At 45.6% G+C, this 22,925-nt stretch overlaps 1 protein-coding gene across 1 annotated transcript; it reads right to left on the bottom strand.

Annotated features, from left to right (window-relative positions):
• Window positions 1-346: 346 nt before the first annotated feature.
• On the bottom strand, window positions 347-7,523 carry Phf5a (PHD finger protein 5A). The gene is made up of 4 exons (XM_005067020.4): window positions 7,380-7,523; window positions 6,833-6,856; window positions 6,158-6,324; window positions 347-959 (listed from the first exon to the last, which is right to left on the bottom strand). Exons 1-4 carry the CDS (start codon window positions 7,429-7,431, stop codon window positions 870-872), a joined length of 333 nt encoding a protein of 110 aa, XP_005067077.1. The 5' UTR covers window positions 7,432-7,523; the 3' UTR covers window positions 347-869.
• Window positions 7,524-22,925: the final 15,402 nt, after the last annotated feature.

Below are 22,925 nucleotides of genomic sequence, written 5' to 3'. Positions count from 1 at the left end.
CACACACACACACACACACACACACACACACGGTGGATAGGAAGAAAAAATTAAAAGGCACAGGTGGCCTCTGAGTCTTTTGTTTTTCTCTCTGTAGCTTTGCAGCCTGTCCTGGAGTTCACTCTGTAGACCAGGCTGGCCTCGAACTCAGAGATTTGTGTACCTCTGCCTCCCAAGTGCTGGGATCAAAGGTGTGTGCCACCAACGCCCGGCGCCTCTGAATTTTCCCAGTGGTGATAATAGGACAGGGCACTTCTTCGACCCCACAGTCTCTATTATGGTTTCACTCACCAAAACCTAAATGACTACAAAGTAGGTACTCAAAGGTAATGTGGAAGGCAACCAATTACCAGAAAATACACACCAACTTTATTAGAACAGGAATTTCCAATTTCTAAGAAGGAAAATAACATGAAGCCAGCACCACTTGGGAAGTGTCACATCACATTACTGTTCAGATGGCTCCTGGCCACACTGAGGGTCACAGGAGACCACCAACATCAAAGCTGCTGCAAGGCCATGCTTTTGCCTGCGGCAGTTTCTGTTAAGGCCACAGACAGAAGACTCATTTTGAAGCTTTTGGTGTGGAAAGAATCTATCAATGTAGAGAGCAGAGTCTTGTTTCTTTAGCTAGAACAAAACAAATTAAGAACTAACCTAGCAATTTTTCTTCCAATCTGCTAGAGCACTCTGTGAAGACCTCTCTTCCATCCCCACCAGCATGGTAAAGGAAAGACAGGGGCAGGGGGCCAGGACACTAGCTCTAGCAGGCTGTGGTGACACGCTGGGCTCCGGTCCCTCTGCTAGCGGTAGGTGTCTTTTCTGGCGGCTGCAGCAGCTTGATGGGGGAGGAAGGAGCTGCCCACCCATCACCTCTTCTTGAAGCCGTATTTTTTGCGTTCATAGAACAGGTCTGTCTTAGAACTCCCCAAATTGACAATCTTTGGGCAACCGTCTCTCTGAAAAACAGAATCAAGTTGTTAAGTCCTTGAAATTGGATTCAGAGATTTAAGATAAAATTTAGTTCAGGAGTACAAAAAACATGACTCTTCACCTAAGAGCTTGCAGTCCACAGCCTGGGCCTGTGTCTAATCCCCAACACCTCCCAACAAAAAAGAAGTTTTTAAAAGATGCAAGCAAAGGGTGGTGGCTGTGCACACTAGGAGGGAGAAGCAGGTGGATCTGTGGGAGTTGGACGATAGCCTCCTGAGTGCTGCATTCAAGGCGTGCACACAGCCAGACCATTTTTTAATTAAAACAAAAAAAAATTTTTTTGGGTTTTTTGAGACAGGGTTTCCTGGAACTCGCTCTGTAGACCAGGCTGGCCTTGAACTCACAGAGATCTGCCTGCCTCTGCCTCCCAAGTGCTGGGATTAAAGGAGTGGGCCACCAACGAATGGTGTGAGCACAGAGATCAGAGGACACGGGGATCTGAGGTCCAGTTGTCAGGGTTAGCAGTAAAGGCCTGTACACACTGGGCAATCTTGTCAGTCCCTCAAAGACCATTTTATAGTTTTTGGGTTAATGGTCTATTCATCTTTCCAGTTATCCTAAATAAAATAAACTCCATGAGAATGGTAGAAATGGCAAGATAACAAAGGAAAGAAATGTTTCTCAGTGAGAAATGACAGTGGAGTGGTTAGAGGAAGTGCATGGATTAGACCAAGCATCTCCCATCAGGACAATCCATACTGTCTTTCATCTCCAATATTAGAATCATCTGCAACTTACGGTACACCCCTAGCCAACATTATCTTATTCCTTAGTATTTAATTACTCATTAGAAAAATGTGGGTGTTGAAGAGATGACTCAGTGGACTGGCTGCTATTACAAGGAGCCTGGGTTGTGTTGTTCAATCCCTGTACTACAAAAATAAATAAAAATAAATGTTAAACTCCACAAATGTTATTTTTCTTATTCTGTTTGGGATCTGAGATTTGCTTGCTGTCACACCATGAGAATATACAAATTAGTCCTCCAGTACCAAGGTTTGAAGATATTGGTGAGCCATGGTCGACTTAATGATTTGTAACACAGGGTATCCCAGATTGCTTTTATTTTTACTTTTGGTTTTTTGAGACAGGTTTCCCCATGTAGCCCTGGCCATCCCAGAACTCTGCATAGACCAGGCTGGTTCAAAGTCAAGAGATCCTCTCAAGTGCTGAAATTAAAGGTGTGCACTACCACTGCCTGGCCCCAGACTGGTTTTAAACTGGCAATTCTCCCTCAGCATTCCAAGTGCTGGCTTTACAGACATGCACCACCATGCCTACTCCTGATTCTTGATTATTTTTTGAGGTTTTGAAAAACTACAAATGAGGATACCCAGCTCAGCTTACTGGCCTAATTAATCACCTTATAAATTATAAAAGCTACAGGAAGAGGGGAACAATAGGGACAGGCTTTTGCTGCAGGAAGACTCCTGCACAGCAAAAGCCTGGGCACTGCATCTACATGGTCATCTGCCTGTAAGGGCGAGAGGCTGGATCATGTGACGGGGCTGCTTTGTGTTCTTTGGAAACTAGTGCCCGAGTAACTGTGAGCATGAGCTCAGGTGTCCTCAGAGCACTCCTGTATAATGGGAAGTAGGTGAAGTGACATATAAAATAATTCTCGGAGGCAGAATGAAGGGCAGGGGTCCAAAGGTATCAGATCACAGGGCGCATGCAGACAAGTGAGATGACTATTACCGTTTAGCAAGCATTCTCTGGTTCCAAGGTTAAGTCAGAAAGAGACTCTAGTTGTAACTGAAAGTTCAAGAAAGTGTTGTCTCTTCATGGACTAAGAACTGTGTGTACCTCCTCTTTCCACTACACTCAGTACTTCCCAGTTCTAAGCAACAAATGTCCTGCGTGGGGTTGGGGGATGTCTCCCAGAATACTTTACAGGCACAGCACCAAAACCAGAGCACCATCCTTGCATTGCAGATTAGGCAGTGCTACCAAGACCAGAGAAAAGGAAAGATGGGGACACAATTCACAGCTGTACAAGACAGAATACAATCAATTGAATTCTAGTTGTCTGAGGAATTGGAAAGAACATTTAGGGAAGGAGAATGCTCAACTACCAACTGAAATTGCCATTTCATACTTAATCAACAATGTTCTCCTTTTCCCAAACAGTAGTGGATTCAACAGAGTAAATAATACTTTCAACTGCTCTAAAACTCCATCCTGGGCCAAGCACCCCTCCATTTCTCTAAGAACAGGGAAAAACAGCAAGCAGACAAAGGTATTAGTGGGCCAGAGCACTCACAGTGGGGGAAACCAACTCCAGGCAAGCTGTCCTCTTAACCCCACAAAGATAGATGTAAAGAAATTCAACCAAACACTGCAGCATTAAGAACAATGAGAAGGCTATTTCCAACAGAAATCATTTGTTTATCTTGTGGCATAAAATGCATGCAGGGAGTAAGAAAAGCCTGGAACTCATCCATGAAGAAAAAGCTCTCAGTTGGGAACTCTAGCTAAATGCCTAAATGTCATTTCCCCAATCAACTTTTGCTGGATGTGGTAAGTCCTGACTTGATGACTGTTTTGCTATCTACCTGCTACTTGATATTTATTCCCTTACCTTTGCACATTATATACTTAATAAAGTCAATCAAAACTGAAAGTGCAGCTCACATAGATCATCTTCTGCACCATGTAGAACAACCTCCCCTCCCTCCTCAAAGCCCCATCTGGCTTCTGGTACTGGTGGTGGGTGGCATCCACATGTGTAATGCTGAGGCAGCTGGAAGGGTGGTGTTCTCTTCATCACGAGCACACACCAAGAAGGACTTAGGAAAGCATAGCAAGATGTAATGTGGACGCAAGGTTTAGTCAGACAGCCTGGGAGTATAAAAACAAGGATGATAACAACACTGTCATGTGGTATGAGGAATAAGAGAGAGATTACATCTACAAACCATCTACACTTTGTTCTTGGAAATATGAAGTTACATACATATTGTCTTATTCTAGATTACATACGCCAGCACCCTCTATTAGTCTAGTGAGACTGTATCCTACTTCCTTTCATTTTGTCACAAGAGAAACAGTGCCTTGTTGCTATGTTGCTAGTACCTACTATTATTCTAAGAACAGGGTTAAACTTGCCTATAGCCTGATCTGCAAGCTCTCTCACTGAGCCTTGCTCAGAGAACCAAAGGCTACCTATACATTTCCCTTCCATACTACACAGCTTTAAGAAACAAAAACTAAGGGAAACTGGCAATCAATTCATTAGACAACACCATTCTTTTGTTTGTTTGTTTGTTTTTTGTTTTTCGAGACAGGGTTTCTCTGTGGCTTTGGAGGCTGTCCTGGAACTAGCTCTTATAGACCAGGCTGGTCTCTGCCTAGTGCTGGGATTAAAGGCGTGTGCCACCAACCCCCGGCTAACACCATTCTTTTTAAAGGTATCAACTACAACTAACCTTAATTCAATTTTGTCACACCCCCCCCCACACACACCAAACTATCCTTTATCACAGTAGACTCAAGAGAACTGAGTTGGGCATGTAATCCTAGTACCTAGGAGGCGGAGGCAGAAGGAATGTTGAGTTTGAGGCCACCCTGAACTACATCATGAGTATCAGCCAGCCTAGGACACAAAGCAAAAACTACCTCAGCACCCCCCCACTGTCCCCGCCTTCAAAGGAAACTATTACGATGTGGGCGTGCCGGTACAAATCTGTAACCTCTGCAGTCAGAAAGCTGAGGAAGCAGAATCTTCAGTTTCAGGCGAGTTTGGGACACACACTTGATACCTATATCTAGCATGAAAAAGATGAAGACAGGTCTATTGAATGTTTATTAAAAGCCATCTATGTGCTATTTATAACTCAAAAACAAAGGATGTTAAATGTGCATAAAAATAACAATGAGCCGGGCGTTGGTGGCGCACGCCTTTAATCCCAGCACTCAGGAGGCAGAGGCAGGCCGATCTCTGTGAGTTCGAGACCAGCCTGGACTACCAAGCGAGTTCCAGGACAGCCTCCAAAGCCACAGAGAAACCCTGTCTCGGAAAAAACAAAACAAAACAAAAACAAACAAACAAACAAAAAAAACCAATGAGCCTTTAATCCCTGGATCGGGAAGCAGAGGCAGTTGGATCTCTTAAGTTTGTGGCCAGCCTGGTCTACAGAACAAGTTCTAGAACAGTCAGGGAAATACAGAAAAACTCTATCCTGAAAAACAAAACAAACAAAAAACAAAACACTAACACACAAAAGAATAATGATGAAGCTGGGTGGTCGTGTTGCACGAATTTAATCCCAGCACTGGAGAGGCAGAGGCAGGTAAATCTCTGAGCTCCAAGTCAGCCTGGTCTACAGAGTTAGTGTAAGGACAGTCAGGGCTACACAGAGATACCCTGTCTCGAGAAACAAACAAACAAAAGTAATAACGAGCTGACAAGATGGCTCAGCAAGGATGCTGGCTAATGTTATGTCAACCTGCTGCAAACTAGAATCACTTTGAAAGAGAGAACCTCAACCGACAGAACCCACCAGATTAACCAGTGTTGCATCTCCCTGATTGACCATGGATGCGGGAGAGCCCAGCCTGTTGTGGGTAGTGAGTGCTACTCGTGGGCTGGTACCCTGGATGCTGTAAGGAAGCAGGCTGAGCAATCAATCCACAAGGGAGCAGGACAGCAAGCGGTGATGCTCCATGGTTTCTACATCAGTTCCTGCTCTGAATCCCCTCAGTGGGCTGCTACCTGATGGGGTAGGAGAAATAAACCTTTTCCTCCCTAGTCTGCTTTTGATCATGGTGTCTCTTCATAGAGGCAGAAACCTAACTAAGACAGCAGGCAAATGTACTCGCCAAGTCCAACCCACAGGACCAGAGTGTAAAGGGAGAAATGACGCCCACAGGTTGTCCTTTGATCTCTACACACGTGCGTGCCCGTTCACCCAAGCACCGGAGACATCGAAGGAACAGAAAAAAGGTTTTCCAGACTGCTGATACCAATAAAGGCCTGCTTCTCTTGCATTCTGCCCTTGATACAGAATAATTGATAGTCGGGCTCACAGGCTTGATGAGTTAGCTCCATGACTAGCTGAACATTGCAATCACCATAGACCCTAAGAGACGGCCATGGATGGCAAATGGTCCAAAGGAAAAGGAAGGAAGGCGGCCAGGCGGGAAAAGCTCAGCCTACACTCACATCCTTCTCCTGAATGGTGCACTCTTTACAATAGTAGGCATCAGAGACTCCGGGACCTCCACAGATCACACACCGGCCCTGGTAAGATCCATAGTTACACTCATCACATATGCGAACCAGGGTGCAGGGTCGCACATAGGAGTCACAAATCACACATTTGCCATCACCTGCAGAGGAAGAGGAATGGAGTTATATTCACCAGCGATTACTTCCTAAAGATCTCTGTTCTATGGGGGAAATAACTAGTCTCCCTTTGAGCATGACCTTAGGCCTCTCTATCTCGACAGCATCAGTCCTGTCCTGTATGTACCTCAGTTTTCTTCAACACATACGTGGGAAGAGTTTGGTGTTATCTGGGAGCTTGTAAGTGTATGCACTGTCAACAAATCGCATGCCTGCTTGCACACACACTGGCCTGGGAAGGTTCATACTACTCTTGACAGTTCTTACTGTCCAAAAGCAGACATTTTTTCTTTTTCAAAACCTAAATGAAAAGTATTAAAAGTATGCAAGCTACAGTTGTGGAGCCTTTGGTTGTGGCCAGACACTCAGGGTTCTTTGCAGTCTGGCATATCCGTTCAACGCCTCTTTGCTGTTCCTCTAGAATTAACGGCTTGTTGGCTCGTCAAAAGGCAAAGAAGGAAGGCAATGTGACAGAGGGCATGTTCCACTCACATTTTTCACACAGTCTCCCGATAGCTGCAAGATAAAAGACAGGTAAACAGCAGAGTTAAACTTAAAATGGTGATTTATCAAGGAAGTTAGGATGGAGGATGGGACTGGTAGCAATGACTCCAGCGAGCTGAGCAGGACAGCTGTCTTCTCCTGTTTCTCCCCCTCCACTCGCCCACCGCTGGACAGCCGGGAACGTCTCTTCCTGCCCTCAGTCTCCCAGGAGCTGGGATTACAGCCGTGAACTCCCGCGCCCGGCCTGTGCCCCTAAATTTTGCTTTGCACCAACGCCCTGTCCCGAATCCTCAAAGCAACCTGGGAGGGCTTCTCCGGACCTGGCCCAGACGCTCCCGCCAGCTTCAGGCTCCCAGGTGCGCGCTCCTGCCTTCTGAGCAGTCACAAACGGGCGCGCACCTCCAGCGTACCCAGGGACCGAAAGGCGCGAAACGCGGAGCCCCCAGCCAAGGCCGTAAGGGGGAAGCGAACCCCCCGACTCTCCCGTTCCTAACATCGCCCCACTCCAACGGAAGGGGGCAGGGAGCCGACTCACCCACACCAGCCTGCTTGCGGCAGAAAATCAAATCTGGATGATGTTTAGCCATAACGCTTCTCCAAGCCGGCGGCCGGAAGCTTGGAGAACTTCCGCTCGACCTTTGACCTACGCCGGTCCTACACCCAGTTCTACATCATGATTGGCCGCCAAGGTGCCCATCAGCGTTTGCCCTTCCTTGCACCAAGTCTCGCTGGTTCTCGCGAGTTTTCTCAGAGTTAGCTCTCCTGACCCTAGCAGGTGCATCAAAGACTTTATAATTTTTTTCTTCCCGATTTGAACGCATACACTGAAGTTTTTTTCCCTGGATAAAATTTTTCATATGACTAGGTGGTGGCGCACACCTTTAGTCCTAGCACTAAGGGAGGCAGAGGCAGGCGGATCTCTGTGAGTTCGAGGACAGCCAGGCACTTTTTGTGCACATGCTACTTTTTGTGCTCGGGGTTGAGGCCAGGGCCTCATGCATGCTTCCGCAAAATGCGTGGTTTAGGGGCTGCCCTGTGAGTCTCCGGGCGTGAAGGATGACCTTGAGCTCCTGTCTCGGCTCCCGACTTCCTCCCCGGGAAGATGACAGGACGGCGCCGAAAGCCAAGTTGGCAGCTTCTCTGTCTCGCGCGGTTCCCGTCACGGAAGTCCCGCCCACTGCGCTCTCTGGACTCCGGCTCCGGGGAGGAAGTCCCCACCGTCACCGTGACGCGCCTCTCTGGAAGCCACGCCCCTCCGGAGTCCCTTCAAAAGCGCCGTGTGGCACGTCACTTTCACGCGACCTCATCTTTGTCAGTGCACAAAATGGCGCCTTACAGCCTCCTGGTGACCCGCCTGCAGGTGAGCTGGCTCAGAAGTGTGGGTTCACGGGGGCGGGGAGCCTCCTGCTCTGCCTGCGGCGGTAGGCGAGGCCGGGCGAGGCGGGCTCGACCTGGGGCTGACTTTTGCGTCCCTGTCCCGGTTGCGGGCCCGGCGTCCTTGTCCGTTTCTGCATTGCCCTAGGTCAAGGTGTCCCTGGCACAGTCGGGTCCCCGTCCCCGTCCCCGCCCAGCGGGAAGCTTGAGTCTAAGCATCCGCGGCCTGATAAAGGATGGGGGCACCCCTTATTTCCTGAGGGCAGAATTGTCCCCCCCCCCAGTGTGGTTTTCTGTTCTCAAGGTGATGACAAGGTGACTGGGGGGCGCGGTGGTTGAGGTTTCCTCTAAGCCGGGTGCTTGAAGCCCTCACTTCCCGTTAATAGCAGAGACTGCGGGCGGTTTGTGTCAGTGGTTCTCGGGCCTGGAGTCTGCAGAAGTTATACCCAGCGCTACCTTTTGAGGACACTTGGGGTCATAGATGCAAGAAGGGTAGAGTATTCTGAGCCCCAATATAGTAAATAGTCATGATAACAGTAGTTTCTCACTCTGCACCAGATGTCAAGACTGTTTGCCAATATAACTTGATTTATATATTTCTGTCGAAAAGGTGTCAGATGTTGGTTTGTTTGTTTTCCAACTCAATAGATAGTAAAACTGCAAAAAAGTAGTGAAAGTTCTGGCTTTCACAGTGTCACTGAGCAGTGACCCTGCTGGCCTTCTGTTGTCCTTGTTCATGGCAGCCTGATGTCAGAACTGTCTGAACCAGGGTGTGGTCGTTTGTAGTTGTCAGAGTACAAAGTCAAGTATTTAAATTCACAGTTAGTTGCTTTTCAGATGCTAGGTGGGAAGATGAGAAGACTCGACAGTTTGACCTTGACTCTCCTGTTATGAGACGTCTAGAAAGTTGACTATGACTGGCAGATGACTTTTCACTCCTAACCTGACAACCCTAGGAAGGTATAATATCAAGTTTACTGTAAAGTATGTATTTTGTCCATAAAAATAAAGCAGTAAAGTTCCTGTAGACGTTTTCTGGTAACCTTTTCTGACTGATTACTTTTGTGAGTCTGCATTGGATCAAGTGGCACACTTTTAGCGTAGAATTAATCTTAAGAAGTTATGTGCTGTACTCTCAGGGAGTCTCAATGTTATTCTTTTGTCACATTGCTTAAAATCAGAGTGAAAATAAAACTTCATTTATCTGAACAAATCATTTGAACTTTGACCAAGGCAAGGGGTTTACAGCTAAATTATGTGCAGTTCTTTTTTTTTTTTTTTTAGGTAAACCATCCAAGCAGTTTTTATTCATTAATATTCATAAATACACACAGCAGCTTCATTAGAGATTTCAATTTTCCTCTTCAGTTTGAATGTGGAGTATTAGAGAGCCTTTTGCTTGTCAAGGTACAGGAAGCTGAGATCACCCTGCATTGCTACCTACATTTACCTGCTAGAAGTAAAAATTAGTTAGGTGGAAATGACTATATACGTTTTCTCTATTCCTTTTGAATGTACACAATAACAAGAGTGACAGACCTGAAATTACAGTCACCAAACCCAGGATAGCTGTTGTCCACTTTCATTGGCAAATGCAGCACAGAGGACACTGTCTGGAGTGGGGAGGTCATCAAAGAGGAGGTGGTGGAGGCTCATTTCCTTTATTACTCTCTTTTAAATTTAGGTTTTCTAAAGAAACATAGCACCAAAATCTGTGCAGTCCTTTTGATTCTTTAGATAGTATGGAGATTTAGAGTTTTGTCCTGATCCTGTTGTCCTTTGATTTAGTGGAGCCAGAGAGAGATTATTTAATGGGATAAATGACTTTTGAGTTTGGGGGGAAAAGTATAAGGTCATATTTGGACCTTGGAAAGTATGAGTGTAGAAAGAGATCTGGGCTTTAGTTCAGGTCCTGTACTGACTCCATGACCTTGGAACTGTAACTTTCTATGTTCTTTGTCTATCTGCTGAGGATGGTCTTCGTTAAACAAATGTTTATTGAGAGCTTAATTATGGGGAATTAGAATGTGTTTACAGTGATGTAGTTCAACCTCTTTTACACTTGGCGAATCTAAGGCCTTGAGGGCAGGGTTGACTGCTGGAGGCAGGACTGAAATGAAAGTCCCTCACATACTCACTCAGCTAAGGAGAATGAGTAGTAGTATGTCCTTTGCAATATACCACCCCACTCAGCCAGCCAGGCGGTCTCTAATGCCTCATGACTCTACTCTGAGAACATCTTTCAGCTATCTCTTTTATGCTTGCATGCATTTGAGAAGTGGTGGTTAATGCCTTGGTAGCTGTGTCTGGTCAGCCTCTAGCATGGATTGATTACTTCATAAACATTACTGGCTTTCTCTTTTCTCCTTCCTGTCTTGTTTTGGTCTTGTTTTTGAGACTGGTTCTTACTGTTCCTGGTGCTGGCCTTGAACTTCAATTCTCCTGCCTTAGCCTCCTGAGTGCTTGGAGTACAGGCACATGCCACCATGGCCAGTAGAAAAATTGGTAAGAAGACAATTCCAGTTTTTCTCCCAGTGCATTGAATGTTTTATTATTTTATGTTAATGTGCATGGGTGTTTTGCCTGCATGTATGTATATGTACCACGTGCATGTGTGCAATGTTCACTGAAGCCAGAAGAGAGAATCAGATCCTCCTGGAACTGGAGTTAGAGGTGGTTGTGAAACACTTTGTGGGTGCTGGAAGTCAAACCTGGGTCCTCTGGAAGACCAGGTCTTAACCAGACTCCCTTTGCTAGTCTCTAGTTCCTGTTCTTGTGGAATGTTTACTATATTCTAATGTACCCTTAGATCTTTCTCAGCCTAAATATTTATGCATCTTCTTTTGGTTGGACCAAACATGAAGGAAGATTACAGAATGGTTAGTATCACTCCTGCCACTAATGCTAGCATTTCCCTTACTAAGCAATTGCTCGTGACTCTGGGATAAGGCAGACCTTTGAACGGCAGTGCTTCATGTGAAGAAACAGAAAGGAAATACAGCATAAAGGCTAATAGCATGAATTCCTGCATCAAAATGTTTGGGTTTAAATCCTGGCTTATTGCTAAGTAACTGATATTCAGCAAGTTACTTCATCTCTCTGTACCTGTTTCTTCATCTTTGCTTTCTTTCTTCCTTTCTTTCTTTCTTTTGAGACAGGGTTTCTCTGTGAGCTTTGAAGCCTGTCCTGGAACTCACTCTTGCAGACCAGGCTGGTCTCGAACACTCAGAGATCCACCTGCCTCTGCCTCCTGAGTGCTGGGATTAAAGGCATGCACCACCACCACCTGGCCTCCTCATCTTTTAAATACCATAATATATTTGTTTTAATCAAGTAATAGTTGTAAAGTGTTCAAACCCCTACCTGACACCAGTATGAGTTCTACATACTCATTAAAATAAGATAAATGCTTTTTTTGGGGGGTGGTTTCAGACAGGGTTTCTCTGTATTATTTTGGATGCTGTCCTGGAACTCACTCTGTAGACCAGGCTGGCCTCGAACTCACAGAGATCCTCCTGCCTCTGCCTCTGCCTCCCGAGTGCTGGGATTAAAGGTGTGTGCCTCCACCCCCACCTGTAGGTAAGTGCTTAATTTATCACTGCTTTTTGGTACATAAGATGTGATTTGGATCTGTAAATTTCTGATTCCAAAACCTGGGGGCAGCAACTGGCAGTATGCTGCTTCTTTTTGGCAGTAAAACTTCGCATCAGAACACCCCTGGCTCTATAACATAGGACCAGTGTTAAATTCAGCACTTTCTTTTGTTTTTATAGTACTTGCTACCAGGTAGAAAAAAACAGAATGAAGAAAATAGAGGGTGATAGGCTGGAGAGATGACTGGAGAGTGGTTGAGAGCACAGACTGCTATTCCAGAGAACCCAGCTTCAATTCCCAGCCCCCACATAGCAGCTCACAACTGTCTGTAACTCCAAGATCTGACACTTTCACATAGACATACATGCAGGCAAAAGAGCAATGCTCATAAAATAAAAATAAATTAGTTAAGTAAAAGAAAGAAAATAGAGAGTGAGGTTGGTTTTTTTGTTTTGTTTTCTTAAACCATACTTGGTTTTAATGTTTTTTTTTATGCATTTAACTATAGATGATAAATAAAAGGATGGTGCTTGGGGCTGGAGAGATGGCTCAGTGGTTAAGAGCACTTGCTGCTCTTCCAGAGATCCTGAGTTCACTTCCCAGCAACCACATGGTGGCTCATAACCATCTATAGTGAGACCTGGTGCCCTCTTATGGCCTGCAGGGACTCATGCAGGCAGAATGCTGTACACATAATAAATAAATAAACCTTAAAGGAAAAAAAAAAGGATGGTGCTTTAGATATATTTCTCAGATGTTTGACTGTGCCATGATGTACTGGGATTTGAGTTCTTGTGTGACCTTGGGGAAATCATCCAGCTTCTTGCATGTAGTTCTAGAACAGTAGTTAACTACAACATCTGTGGCAAAAGTCTCCTCTAAAATTTCATATTTAAAAAACAAAACAAAAACCTCTGTCTTTGAATTTTAAATAGGTTATTCTGGTGGTATTTTCACTGTGAAGCCTTCCTGGGACACAAATGCTGGTTTATTTTGAAAAGGTCTGTGAATAGTTGGTAGACCAGCTTTAGGTCTCAGATTTAGGTATCGAGCATCCTATGTAGAGGATTAGCACAGCATTGCTATCTGAGCCAACTGCTTCTAAGGTGTTTCTTACAAGCTTGCTGCCTAACACTAGGCTCTGGGAGTGGAGGGTGAACAAACTCAGGGAAGCTAAGCCAGCTCCCATAGCATGTGCTGCCACCTCAGCTGCTCCTCAGCTGAGGGAGGTAGGGAATTGAAAATGACCAAGTAGAAAATGAGAAATTTGGTTCTGCCAGGTGGTGGCAAATGTCTTTAGTCCCAGCATTGTGCGTGGTGGGGCCGTGGGCAGTTGGTCTCTGAGTTGGAGACCATCCTGGTCTTCATAGGGAGTTCCAGGACATCCAGAGCTGTATAATAGAGAGACCCTGTCCAAAGCAAATACACAAAAGAGCTTGGCTGTCATAAACATGAGTTTAAAATAAATATAATAGAGTAAAGAGAAGGTGAAGAAGAATGAAGAGGAAATAGAATAGAGGTAAAGAGTAGGGGGGGTGGGAATGTGTCGAATTTCAACTTTGGGAGGTTTGGAATGACTGCAGAGGAGGTGTCCTTTGAACTGAGGTTTGGGTGGTAATAAAATAGTGATGCAGTGTTTTGGGAGAAGAGATGTCGGGTAGAAGCAGCAACATGTACAGAGTATCCGATAGAGGTTTGAGCTGGTGTGTTGAGGGCAGTTGATTGTCATGGGAGGGGAGAGCTGAGAAGGAAATGGGTCCTGAAGACTTGTTAGGGAACTTCAGGGTTACGCCCACTTATGTGCCCAAAGGAAAATCCACTGGATAGTTTCTCCTGTCTGTCTCTGTTATTTTCATTTTATTTGTATGTGTAATCTGTCTGTCTGTGCACCACATGCATGCAGTGTCCATGGAGGCCAAAAGAGGGTAATAACCCCCTGGGGCTGGAGTTGCAGATAATTGTGAGGTGTTGGGATTTCAACCCAAGTCTTGTCCTAGAAGAGCAGACAGTGCTGTTAACCTCTGAGCCGTCTCTCCAGTCCCCGCTCTGTACCATTTTAAATCAGGGAATAGCATTACTGATTTATGCGTGAGGAAAAGAACCTGAGTTGCTGTGTAAGGTGCTGGACCCTGAGAGGTCAAAGAGGGAGAGCATGCACACACACACATACACACACACACACACACACACACACACACACACACACACACACACACACACGTGTTTGGTTGGGTCTGTCTCTGTGCAGGTTTGAGACTAGCCTGAGATACACAAGACACTGACAAAGAGGATGAAAAAGACTTAAGAAGTTTCTTTCTTTTCACATTTATTTTGTGTTGAGGGAAACGTGTGTACGTGTCACAGTGCATGCATAGTGCAGAGGACAACGTGTGAGTCAGTTCTCTATCATATGGATTCTGGAGACTGAACTCAGGTCACCAGGCTTGTCAGCAAGCTTCTTGTCCCCAACATTGACAGTAGATGCAAAATAGGAGTGTCTCACAGTGTACTTACAGAAGCTGTATCGGAGTTCCTGAAAGGCATGGGGACTAACTGTCTTGAGTTCATTTTACAAAGTTAGTTCAAGCAACAGGTCACCAGTTTTGGAACCAGGTGTGGAATGATCTAAGCTGTAGTTGAGATTATCAGATTCCTCATCTGTAAAGTGGGCATATTTGAATTTCACAGGATAGTCCTGGCATTGTGTGTAGCAGATACATGGAGGCAAATCAGGGTGGGATATGGCTTATAGGATAGTGTCAGTTTCTCTCTAATCACGCCCACCCAGTCTCGTCCCCAGTTGATTTACAGTGTCCTTCATTTAAAAGATAGAGTCTAGGACTGGTGAGATGGTTTAATGGAATGGGCTTGTCACCAGCATGATAGAAAGAGAAAACATTTCTACAAGTTGTCCTCTGACCTACACATGTGCACACATGCTTGCAAAAACCCAACAAACAAATTGGGTTACAGGTGCTTACCACCACCTAGCATTTTTTAAAAGATTTATTTGTTTTGTTTTTGTTTGTTTTATAGTGGTGTGTGCCTGCCTTCCTGCCTGCCTGCCTGCTTTTTCAAGCCTGGGTTTCTCTTGTATTCTCTGTAGCTTTGACCGTCCTGGAACTTGCTCTGTAGACCAGACTGGCCTCACACTCACAGAGATCCACCTGCCTCTACCTCCCGAGTGCTGGGATTAAAGGTGTGCGCCACCTCTACGGCTGCCGCCAACACCACTACCCCTACCACTGACGCCCAGCTTATTAGTTTTATTATATGTGTGAGTGTTTTGTCTGTAGATATTTATGGTATGCCTGGTCCCCAAGGAGATTAGAGGAGGGCATTAGATCCCCTGGGACTGGAATTACAGATGGTTGTGAGCCACTATGTGGATGTTGGAAATCAAATCTGTGTCCTCTGTAAGAGCAACAAACCAGATTTGTCTTGTTTTCCAAACAAGATTTCTCTGTATAGCCCTGGCTGTACTGGAATTCACTTTGTAGACCAGGCTGGCCTCAAACGTAGAGATCCACCTGCCTCTCCCTCTGTAGTGCTGTGATTAAAGGTGTGAGTCACCATGCCCAGCCTGTTGGTATTATTTATAAATAGTCCCTTGTGACATCACTAAATTTGCCAATGGAGCTGCAAAGGTTAACTTCAAATAAGGGCCAGTGAAAGACCGCTCTTGTTCCGAGGGAACAATAATGTAAACGTCACAGTTTGGGGACGAAGCAAGCAGTGGATGAATGTGATAGGGCCTCAAAACAGACTCAGCCCTCTGGCTGGCACCCAGATTTGGTAATGAATGTTTAGTCTACCCATTGCTGTTGTTGATGTTGGAGCCACCAGTTCAGGCCTGGGGGAACAGGAATCACATACTGAGTTCAGGTCCTTCAACCTGCCACAGACCTAGGTCTTCTTTTTTTGTTTGTTTTTCAAGACAAGGTTTCTTTGTGTAGCCTGGCTGGCCTTGAACTCAGAGATCCGGCCTAGATTTTTTTTCTTTTACTAGGGTTTACCCACTTGTCCTTCACAGCAACCCTTAAATGTCAGCATTCCCCGCCTGTTTTTGTCATGATGAAATTGAAGCCACAATGGTTAAATAATCATCAGAGGTCACAGGTAGCACACTATAGAACCAGATGTTGGACTACCAAACTTGGTCTTTTGACCACTCAGCCAACCTTTTCCCCCCGGAACCCTCCCCTGGGCATAGGAAGTAGAAGCCATTTCTCTGGAGAATAGACTGGATATGGGGTACACAGTTCAGTTGGCCCCCCTGTGATTGCCTCCTGCCCTGGATACCAGTGAGGCAGAGGTGTGGGTCTCACAGGATAGCTTTGTTCTTGGCTGCCTGAGGAGCTTTGGAGGATGCCCCCCCCCCCCAGTGTGCTGCCGTAGAACTGCTGCCTAATCTGCAGGCTAGAGCAGGGTCAGGATTTGTATTCAGCACACTACATGCCCATAGTCTCTGCTGCTGAAGGCAGCAGCAAAAGAGAACTAGACGGATGAGTAAATAAATCAGCCTGTTTCTTAAAGGAACCCCTGCTGCCTTTGGTAGACATTTAGAGGCTGTGACTTGTGGAGGCATGGCTTTTCACCGTACTTTTCCAGTCTCTGGAAAGGACTGCACCACTTTTGTTCCTGCTGGTTGCATAGCAACCCAGCTAGCTGATTGCCTGCTGGGAAGAGGGAATTGTGTAGCTTTGGATTCTTAGGAGAGATGCCAAGGGTTGCCTATCACCGGGGGTGGGAAAATGTGTTAGAAGCTACAGTGGAGGTGGGAAGACGCTTCTCCTCCAAAAGTGTTGACTGACAGGCATTCCTGGGTTGCCCACCTGAAGGGGGCTCCCCTGTGGCTTTCCTGCCAGGAAGGGCTGAACAAGTAATTGCTGATAGCAGTGATTCTTGCTACTGTGGAGACCATGGTCAGAAGTAACAATGGGTCTGACTCCATCTTTGATATTTTGTCCTTACAAAGTATGGATTGCCCAGGAGTTTTCCTCTTCTCAGTCCCCACTGACAGCTTTTTGTAATCATTCTGGGCCTTTCTGTACATTTTAGAACTACGTTCTTTTCGACCCTGGTAATCTTTGCTGTTTTGCTTTCGTGTTACAGAAGAGGAAATCAAGGTTCAAGAGAGGTCAGGAATCCTAAGGTCCCACAGCTCAGGAGGCTGAAATTGTAAGAGAGAGGATGCAGATCGAGAAAGGTGCAATTTCTGTGCCTGGTGCTTGTATTGTGGCATCCCACACTGGCTCTCTGACACGTACCTGGTGACTTCCCTCACTGAAGCAAGGCAGGAGACCCCTCCTGAGCCAGGAGTCCAGTCTCTGAGTAGCTCAACCACCTCCAGCTCAGTGGCTTGCTGCGGGCAAGGACCCACAGACGTGGTGGCTCAATAACAGGCAGTTGGTATAACCTAGGCTTGGCAGTCAGAGAGGAATCTGCCATTGCACCAGCCAGGCACCATGACAGGTGCAGGTGTAGCATGGACTAGTGGTAGGGTCTGTTCCTTTTGAAAACCCACAACTTAGAGTTCAGGTTTAGGGGTAGAGAGCCATGCCACCTCTTCCCATGTCTTCCCTTTGTCTGGTTGTGTTTGTTTTGAGACAGACTGTTACACTGTAGCACCAGTCTGAACTCAGTTCTCGTGTCTCAGCCTTCCTGAGAGCTGGGATTAAAGGCCCACTCTACCTGGTTTAGTCCCTGCTTTGTCTCTTGTACCTGCACATACCTCTTCCACTGAATCCTCACCCAGGCATCCTAAGCAGAGGTCCTTGTTTATTGTTGGGTTGTCCACCCAGGAATCTCCTCCTTTATGACCTTTGCAAAGGTTACTATGGACTTTTGCCAATCTTGACCCAGCAAAGGTATATACCATTGTAGGGATGTCTTTCTTCTTGGTATCTGTCAGGTTTCTTGGCACACAGTAGGTGCTCAAATGTTAGATATGCATGTGTTACATAACTAGGAAAGATTATGTGAAAAGCTACTGGCCTCTTTAAGTACTTCCTGTGTCTTTGAGTGTATTGTGGGCATAGCCACAATGATTTTAAAAAACTTAACTCTGACCTCATGGTCTTATTTAAAGCTTCTGTGGCTCTCCTATTGCTGAAAATCAGATTAACCCTTTAACATGCCTGGTGGGTGGTGACACACACCTTTAGTCCCAACACTGGGGAGGCAGAGGTAGGTGGGCTCCAAGTTCAAGGCCACCTGATCTACAGAGAAAGTTCCAGGACAGCAAAAGCTACACAGAGAAACTCTGTCTCAAACAAACAAACAAACAAACAAACAAACATTTAACGTGTCTGTCTTGAGGTGTTGGCTTACGGTTCAGAGGTTCAGTTCATTATCATCTCATCAAGCATGAGCTTCCTTTTGGAAGCTGTCCTTGAACTCGCTCTGTAGACCAGGCTGGCCTCGAACTCAGAGATCCTCCTGCCTCTGCCTCCCGAGTGCTAGGATTTATATCCTAAAATATTTATTGAAAGAGAAATCACTTACTTGAACACCAAGAAACCCAGAACCAAAGGTCACGGCTGCTCTCCAGGAGAAACTGAAACCCAAAGAGTCCCTTCCCCCTAACTCTATTTACCACCATACCTTCTAAGTACCACACAGGAGTGGTTAGTGCTTATGTAAAATCACTCCCTACAGCTAGGAGTCAAGGTTTTGTACCTTGCTTGCTGCTTAAGGGAAGTATGTGGGAAGTTTAAAATGCATGAAAGAAAACCGGGTGGTGTATGCCTTTAATCCCAACACCCAGGAGGCGAATTTCTATGAATTCTTGGTCAGCCTGATCTATAGAGCCAGTTCCAGAACAACCAGGACTAAATGGAGAAACCCTGTCTCAAAAAAACAAAACAAGGGCTGGAGAGATGGCTCAGAGATTAAGTGCTCTGGCTGGTTGCTCTTCCAGAGGTCCTGAGTTCAATTCCCAGCAACCACATGGTGGCTCAATCTATAATGTGTTCTATTGCTCTCTTCTGGCATGCAGGCAGAACACTGTATACATAGTAATAAATAAGTCTTTAACAAACAAAAAAGGATGAATGAGCAGGGTGTCATGGCACACTCTAATACTTGGGAGGATGAGGCAGGGTTATGAGTTAAAGGCCAGCTTGGATTTACATAGTAAGGTCCAGTTTCTAAATAAGGTTCATGAAATGTATTAGTTAGGGTTCTCTAGAGTCACAGAACTTACGGAATGAATCTAGTAGGCTGGGTATTTCAGCTGGTCTTCTGTATATGCTGGAGTCTCAAAGAAGTAGACTCCAATGCCAGTGAAGGAATGAATTGCTCGCAAGGTGAGGGCAAGCAGACAAAGAGCAAGTGCTTCCTTCTGTGTCCTTATATAAGCTCCCAGCAGAAGGTGTAGCCAGATTAAATGTGTATCTCTCCCACAAGCAGAAACTCTTACAGGTGTGCCCTCCATATCTGGACTGTAGTTCATTCCAGATATAGTCACGTTGACAACCAAGAATAGCTACCGAAAATGTCATGTAAAATGAAGAGCTAAAACATATTAACATGCTTGATCTTTAGACTAATACCATGCTTCTTATTCATGAACCATATGGTACTGACCAGGACATCAGGACTCCTATAGACCACAAGACAGAAATTAGTAGTAAAGATGGTAAGCAGGTTCAAGGTTATCAGGTTTTTCATCCAGCTTCAGAAAATCAGATCCACAAAGCCAGGCAGAGTAGCTCACACCTTTAATTCGTGCACTTCAGAAGCAGGGGCATCATCTTGAATTTGTGGCCACTCTGGGGTATGCAGTTCTAGGGCTCCTTGAGCTACAGTGTGAAACCCTGCCTTAAAAATAAAATCCAGGCCAGTGAAATGACTCCATGAGTAAAGATATTTGCTGCAAACCTTACTGCCTAAGTCAATTCCTAGAACCAAAATGGTGGACATAAAAGAACTGACTCCTGCAAGTTGTTCTCTGATCTCCCCATGTGGTGCCCAGGAGTGTACCCACACATACATGTACACATACACACAGTAAATTCTTTCTAAAAATTTAAAGAAAATCCCAAAACAAATACATAAACAAATCATGTCTGTAAAGATTTATGGCTTAAGAGTACTCAGTGATAGCAGGCCATAGAGACCCATACCACAACTTTATCCCAGCACTCAGGAGGCAGAAGCAAGTGGATTTCTGTAAGTTCAGGGCCAACTAGTCTACAAAGCAACCACGAACAAACAAGGGTGGTCAGTACTGCTACATGCTCTTATTCCCAGCACCTAGGGGGCAGAGGCAGGTGGATCTCTGAGTGTGAGGCCAGCCAGGGCTACATAGTGAGACCCTGTCTCAGAGAGAGGGGGAGGGAGGGGAGAGAGAGAGAGAGAGAGAGAGAGAGAGAGAGACGGGGGGGGGTAAGGAAAATGTTAGTCACGATGTCAAGGTGTTCGGGTGTGTAGAGTGATGTGTGTGTGTGTTGTACAGTGCATTCACTGGCTGTGTTATTGCCGAAAGCCTGGTGGAATTGCAAGTAGCTGCCAGCAACACAGGTCAGGGTCAAGCTGCTGCAGAATTTGGAGATAAGCCAGAAAATGGGCTATTAAAAAACCTGTAAACTGGCCTTCACCGAGAGAAGATGTTTAGGGAGGCCAACAGAACACAGCCAAGGAGGCTAGGTTCCCCAGACGAGTTACTTCACAGGTGGGCTTTAAAGATTAGAGGGTGTGATGTGTAGAAAAGGCTTAGACAGTGCTTGTCTCATGTATGGTAGGCGCTCAGTAAATATTTTATCTTTACCGAGAGGTTATCAGCATTTAAAAATTGACTCATGTAGTGGCACTGAAGATGGATTCAGGGCCTCGTGAATAGCACGGTACACACACTACCATTGAGTCACGTGTCAGTCCCCATCATGTTTCTTCTCCTACCATTGAGTCACATGTGCAGTCCCCATCATGTTTCTCCTACCATTGATTCACGTGTGCAGTCCCCGTCATGTTTCGCCTACCATTGAGTCACGTGTCCCCATCATGTTTCTTCTCCTACCATTGAGTCACGTGTGCAGTCCCCGTCATGTTTCGCCTACCATTGAGTCACGTGTCAGTCCCCATCATATTTCTTCTCCTTGTTTTCTAGTCGTCGTCATCATCATTTGATAGAGGGTTTCGTATAGCCCAGACTGGCCTTAAACTCCTGATTCTTCTGTCCCCAGCTCCCAAGTGCTGGGATTACAGGTGTGTACCACCATGCCCAGTGTATGTAGTGCTAGGGTTGAGCCCAGGACTTTGTATAAGCTAGGCAAATGTTCTGCCAGCTGTACTATATACTCAACGTACAATTGGTATTTATTTTAAACATTATTTCATGGACTAGTAAGTTGGTTCATTGGGTAATAGCCCTGCCATTAAACTCTTAACAGCCCGAGTTCACGTCTTGGAACCACGTGGTGGAAAGACAAACTGACTTCTGCAAGTTGTCCTTTGATCTCTGCACATGCCATGGTGTACATGAAGGTCGGGGACAGACAGCTCTTAGGAGTTGGTTCTCTCTTTCTACTATGGATTTAGCTCATCAGATTTTCATAGCAAACACTTTTGTCCACTGAATCATCTCAGTGGACCTCAGCATTTTATTTCATAAGCCTGTTTTCCAGTATTGATTGGCTCTGTCTTCCTTGCTGTTGGCATTGTAATTAGAATTGATTACACTTTATAGTTTTGCCTGCTAGGCTAGACACTGGTATTGCTATTTTTTGTTTCTAAGGTAACTGATGCTTAGGACAGTCAATTTGCAAAAATAGTGTAATCTGGGGGACGCAGTAAGGATCCTACTAACATGATGGTTCCAAGATGGTGAAGTTTTTATTGTAGCTATGAGAGAACAACCAGAGGCATCTGGAAGAGTCCAGAGCAGAGAGCAAATAGTAGACTGCACATGGCCAGGGCTAGGGAAGCAGGAGAGGGCAGTGGAGATAGCACAGAGAGAATAAGAGAATGAGAGAGGGTGAGTGCAGGAATAGTCGAGAATTTACCAGGAGGGTGAGTGGCTGCAGGGAGGGAAGGTCAGGACACTGGCATGGGGACTTTGAAACATGTAACAGGTACTTGTGAGTAGGGACTGAAGAAGTCTGGAGGCTTTGACAAGCTGATGGGGCCACAGGTGTGTGTCAGTGGAGAGCCATTTGTCCCTTCTTCCAGAAGTAAGGGAAATGACTCCTTTTGCCAAATGAGAAAGTTTCACAAGATCCTGAGGAATGCTGGCTTTTTATTTAATTTTTAAAAATATTTTATAGAAGCCCTGTTAGCTAGCTTGAGTTCACTTCTGGATATGTGGACTGCCTTTTGGAGCTTGGAAAATTGGACAGATAGGTCCAGGTACAGATGTGAGACAGTTGTCTCCACACTAAGCTGTTAGTGAAAAAGCAAGCAGCTCCACAGCTGCTTTAGCTTCTCATTTTGTGCAGGATACAGAGAGGTGCTCATCAATGCGTGGGGTGATAAGAACCTAAACTGAATCTCAGAAGCAGAGGTCAGCCTGGTGTACACAGTGAGTTCCAGACCAGCCAGGGCTACGTAGTAAGACTTTATCTCAAACAAACACATTGAAAAAATACTGGAACTACTAAGAGCTAGATGTAGTCTTTCCTGCCTTTCATAAAGCTCTGTGGAGAGAATAAATAGTGCCTAAGGGTCGGTCATCTAAAGTTGCTCACATGGCCAGTGGTTGTGCCCAGCACAAACCCAGATGGCAAGCACTCTCCCTCCTCAGCTCTCTCTCGATGCTTCAGTCTGGGTGTAGCTGCAGCAGAAGAACCTTGCCTCTGCCGTGCTCTGGCATAGGAAGGTCCTCTGATGAGTTATAGGGCAGTAGCCTTTCATACCTCGATAGTGAGGCAGACAGCTAGGCTCTGGTGCTGGATTTTCTCTTTCACAGAGAACACACATAGAAAGGACATCTAGAAAGAACATAACTCTTCCTTTCCCACTGTCCTTTCTGTGGGCTCTGGGCTGGCTAGGTTATGTCAGTGTGACACAGCTGGAGTCATTTGGAAGGTGGCACTTCAACTGACAAAACACTCCACTGGATTGGCAGTGGACAAGCCCATGGGGCATTTTCTTGATTGGTGACTGATATGGG

Source organism: Mesocricetus auratus, unplaced genomic scaffold, assembly GCF_017639785.1.
Source record: "Mesocricetus auratus isolate SY011 unplaced genomic scaffold, BCM_Maur_2.0 Super-Scaffold_100010, whole genome shotgun sequence".
NCBI lineage: Eukaryota > Metazoa > Chordata > Mammalia > Rodentia > Cricetidae > Mesocricetus > Mesocricetus auratus.
This window is presented reverse-complemented; position numbering and strand designations above follow the sequence as displayed.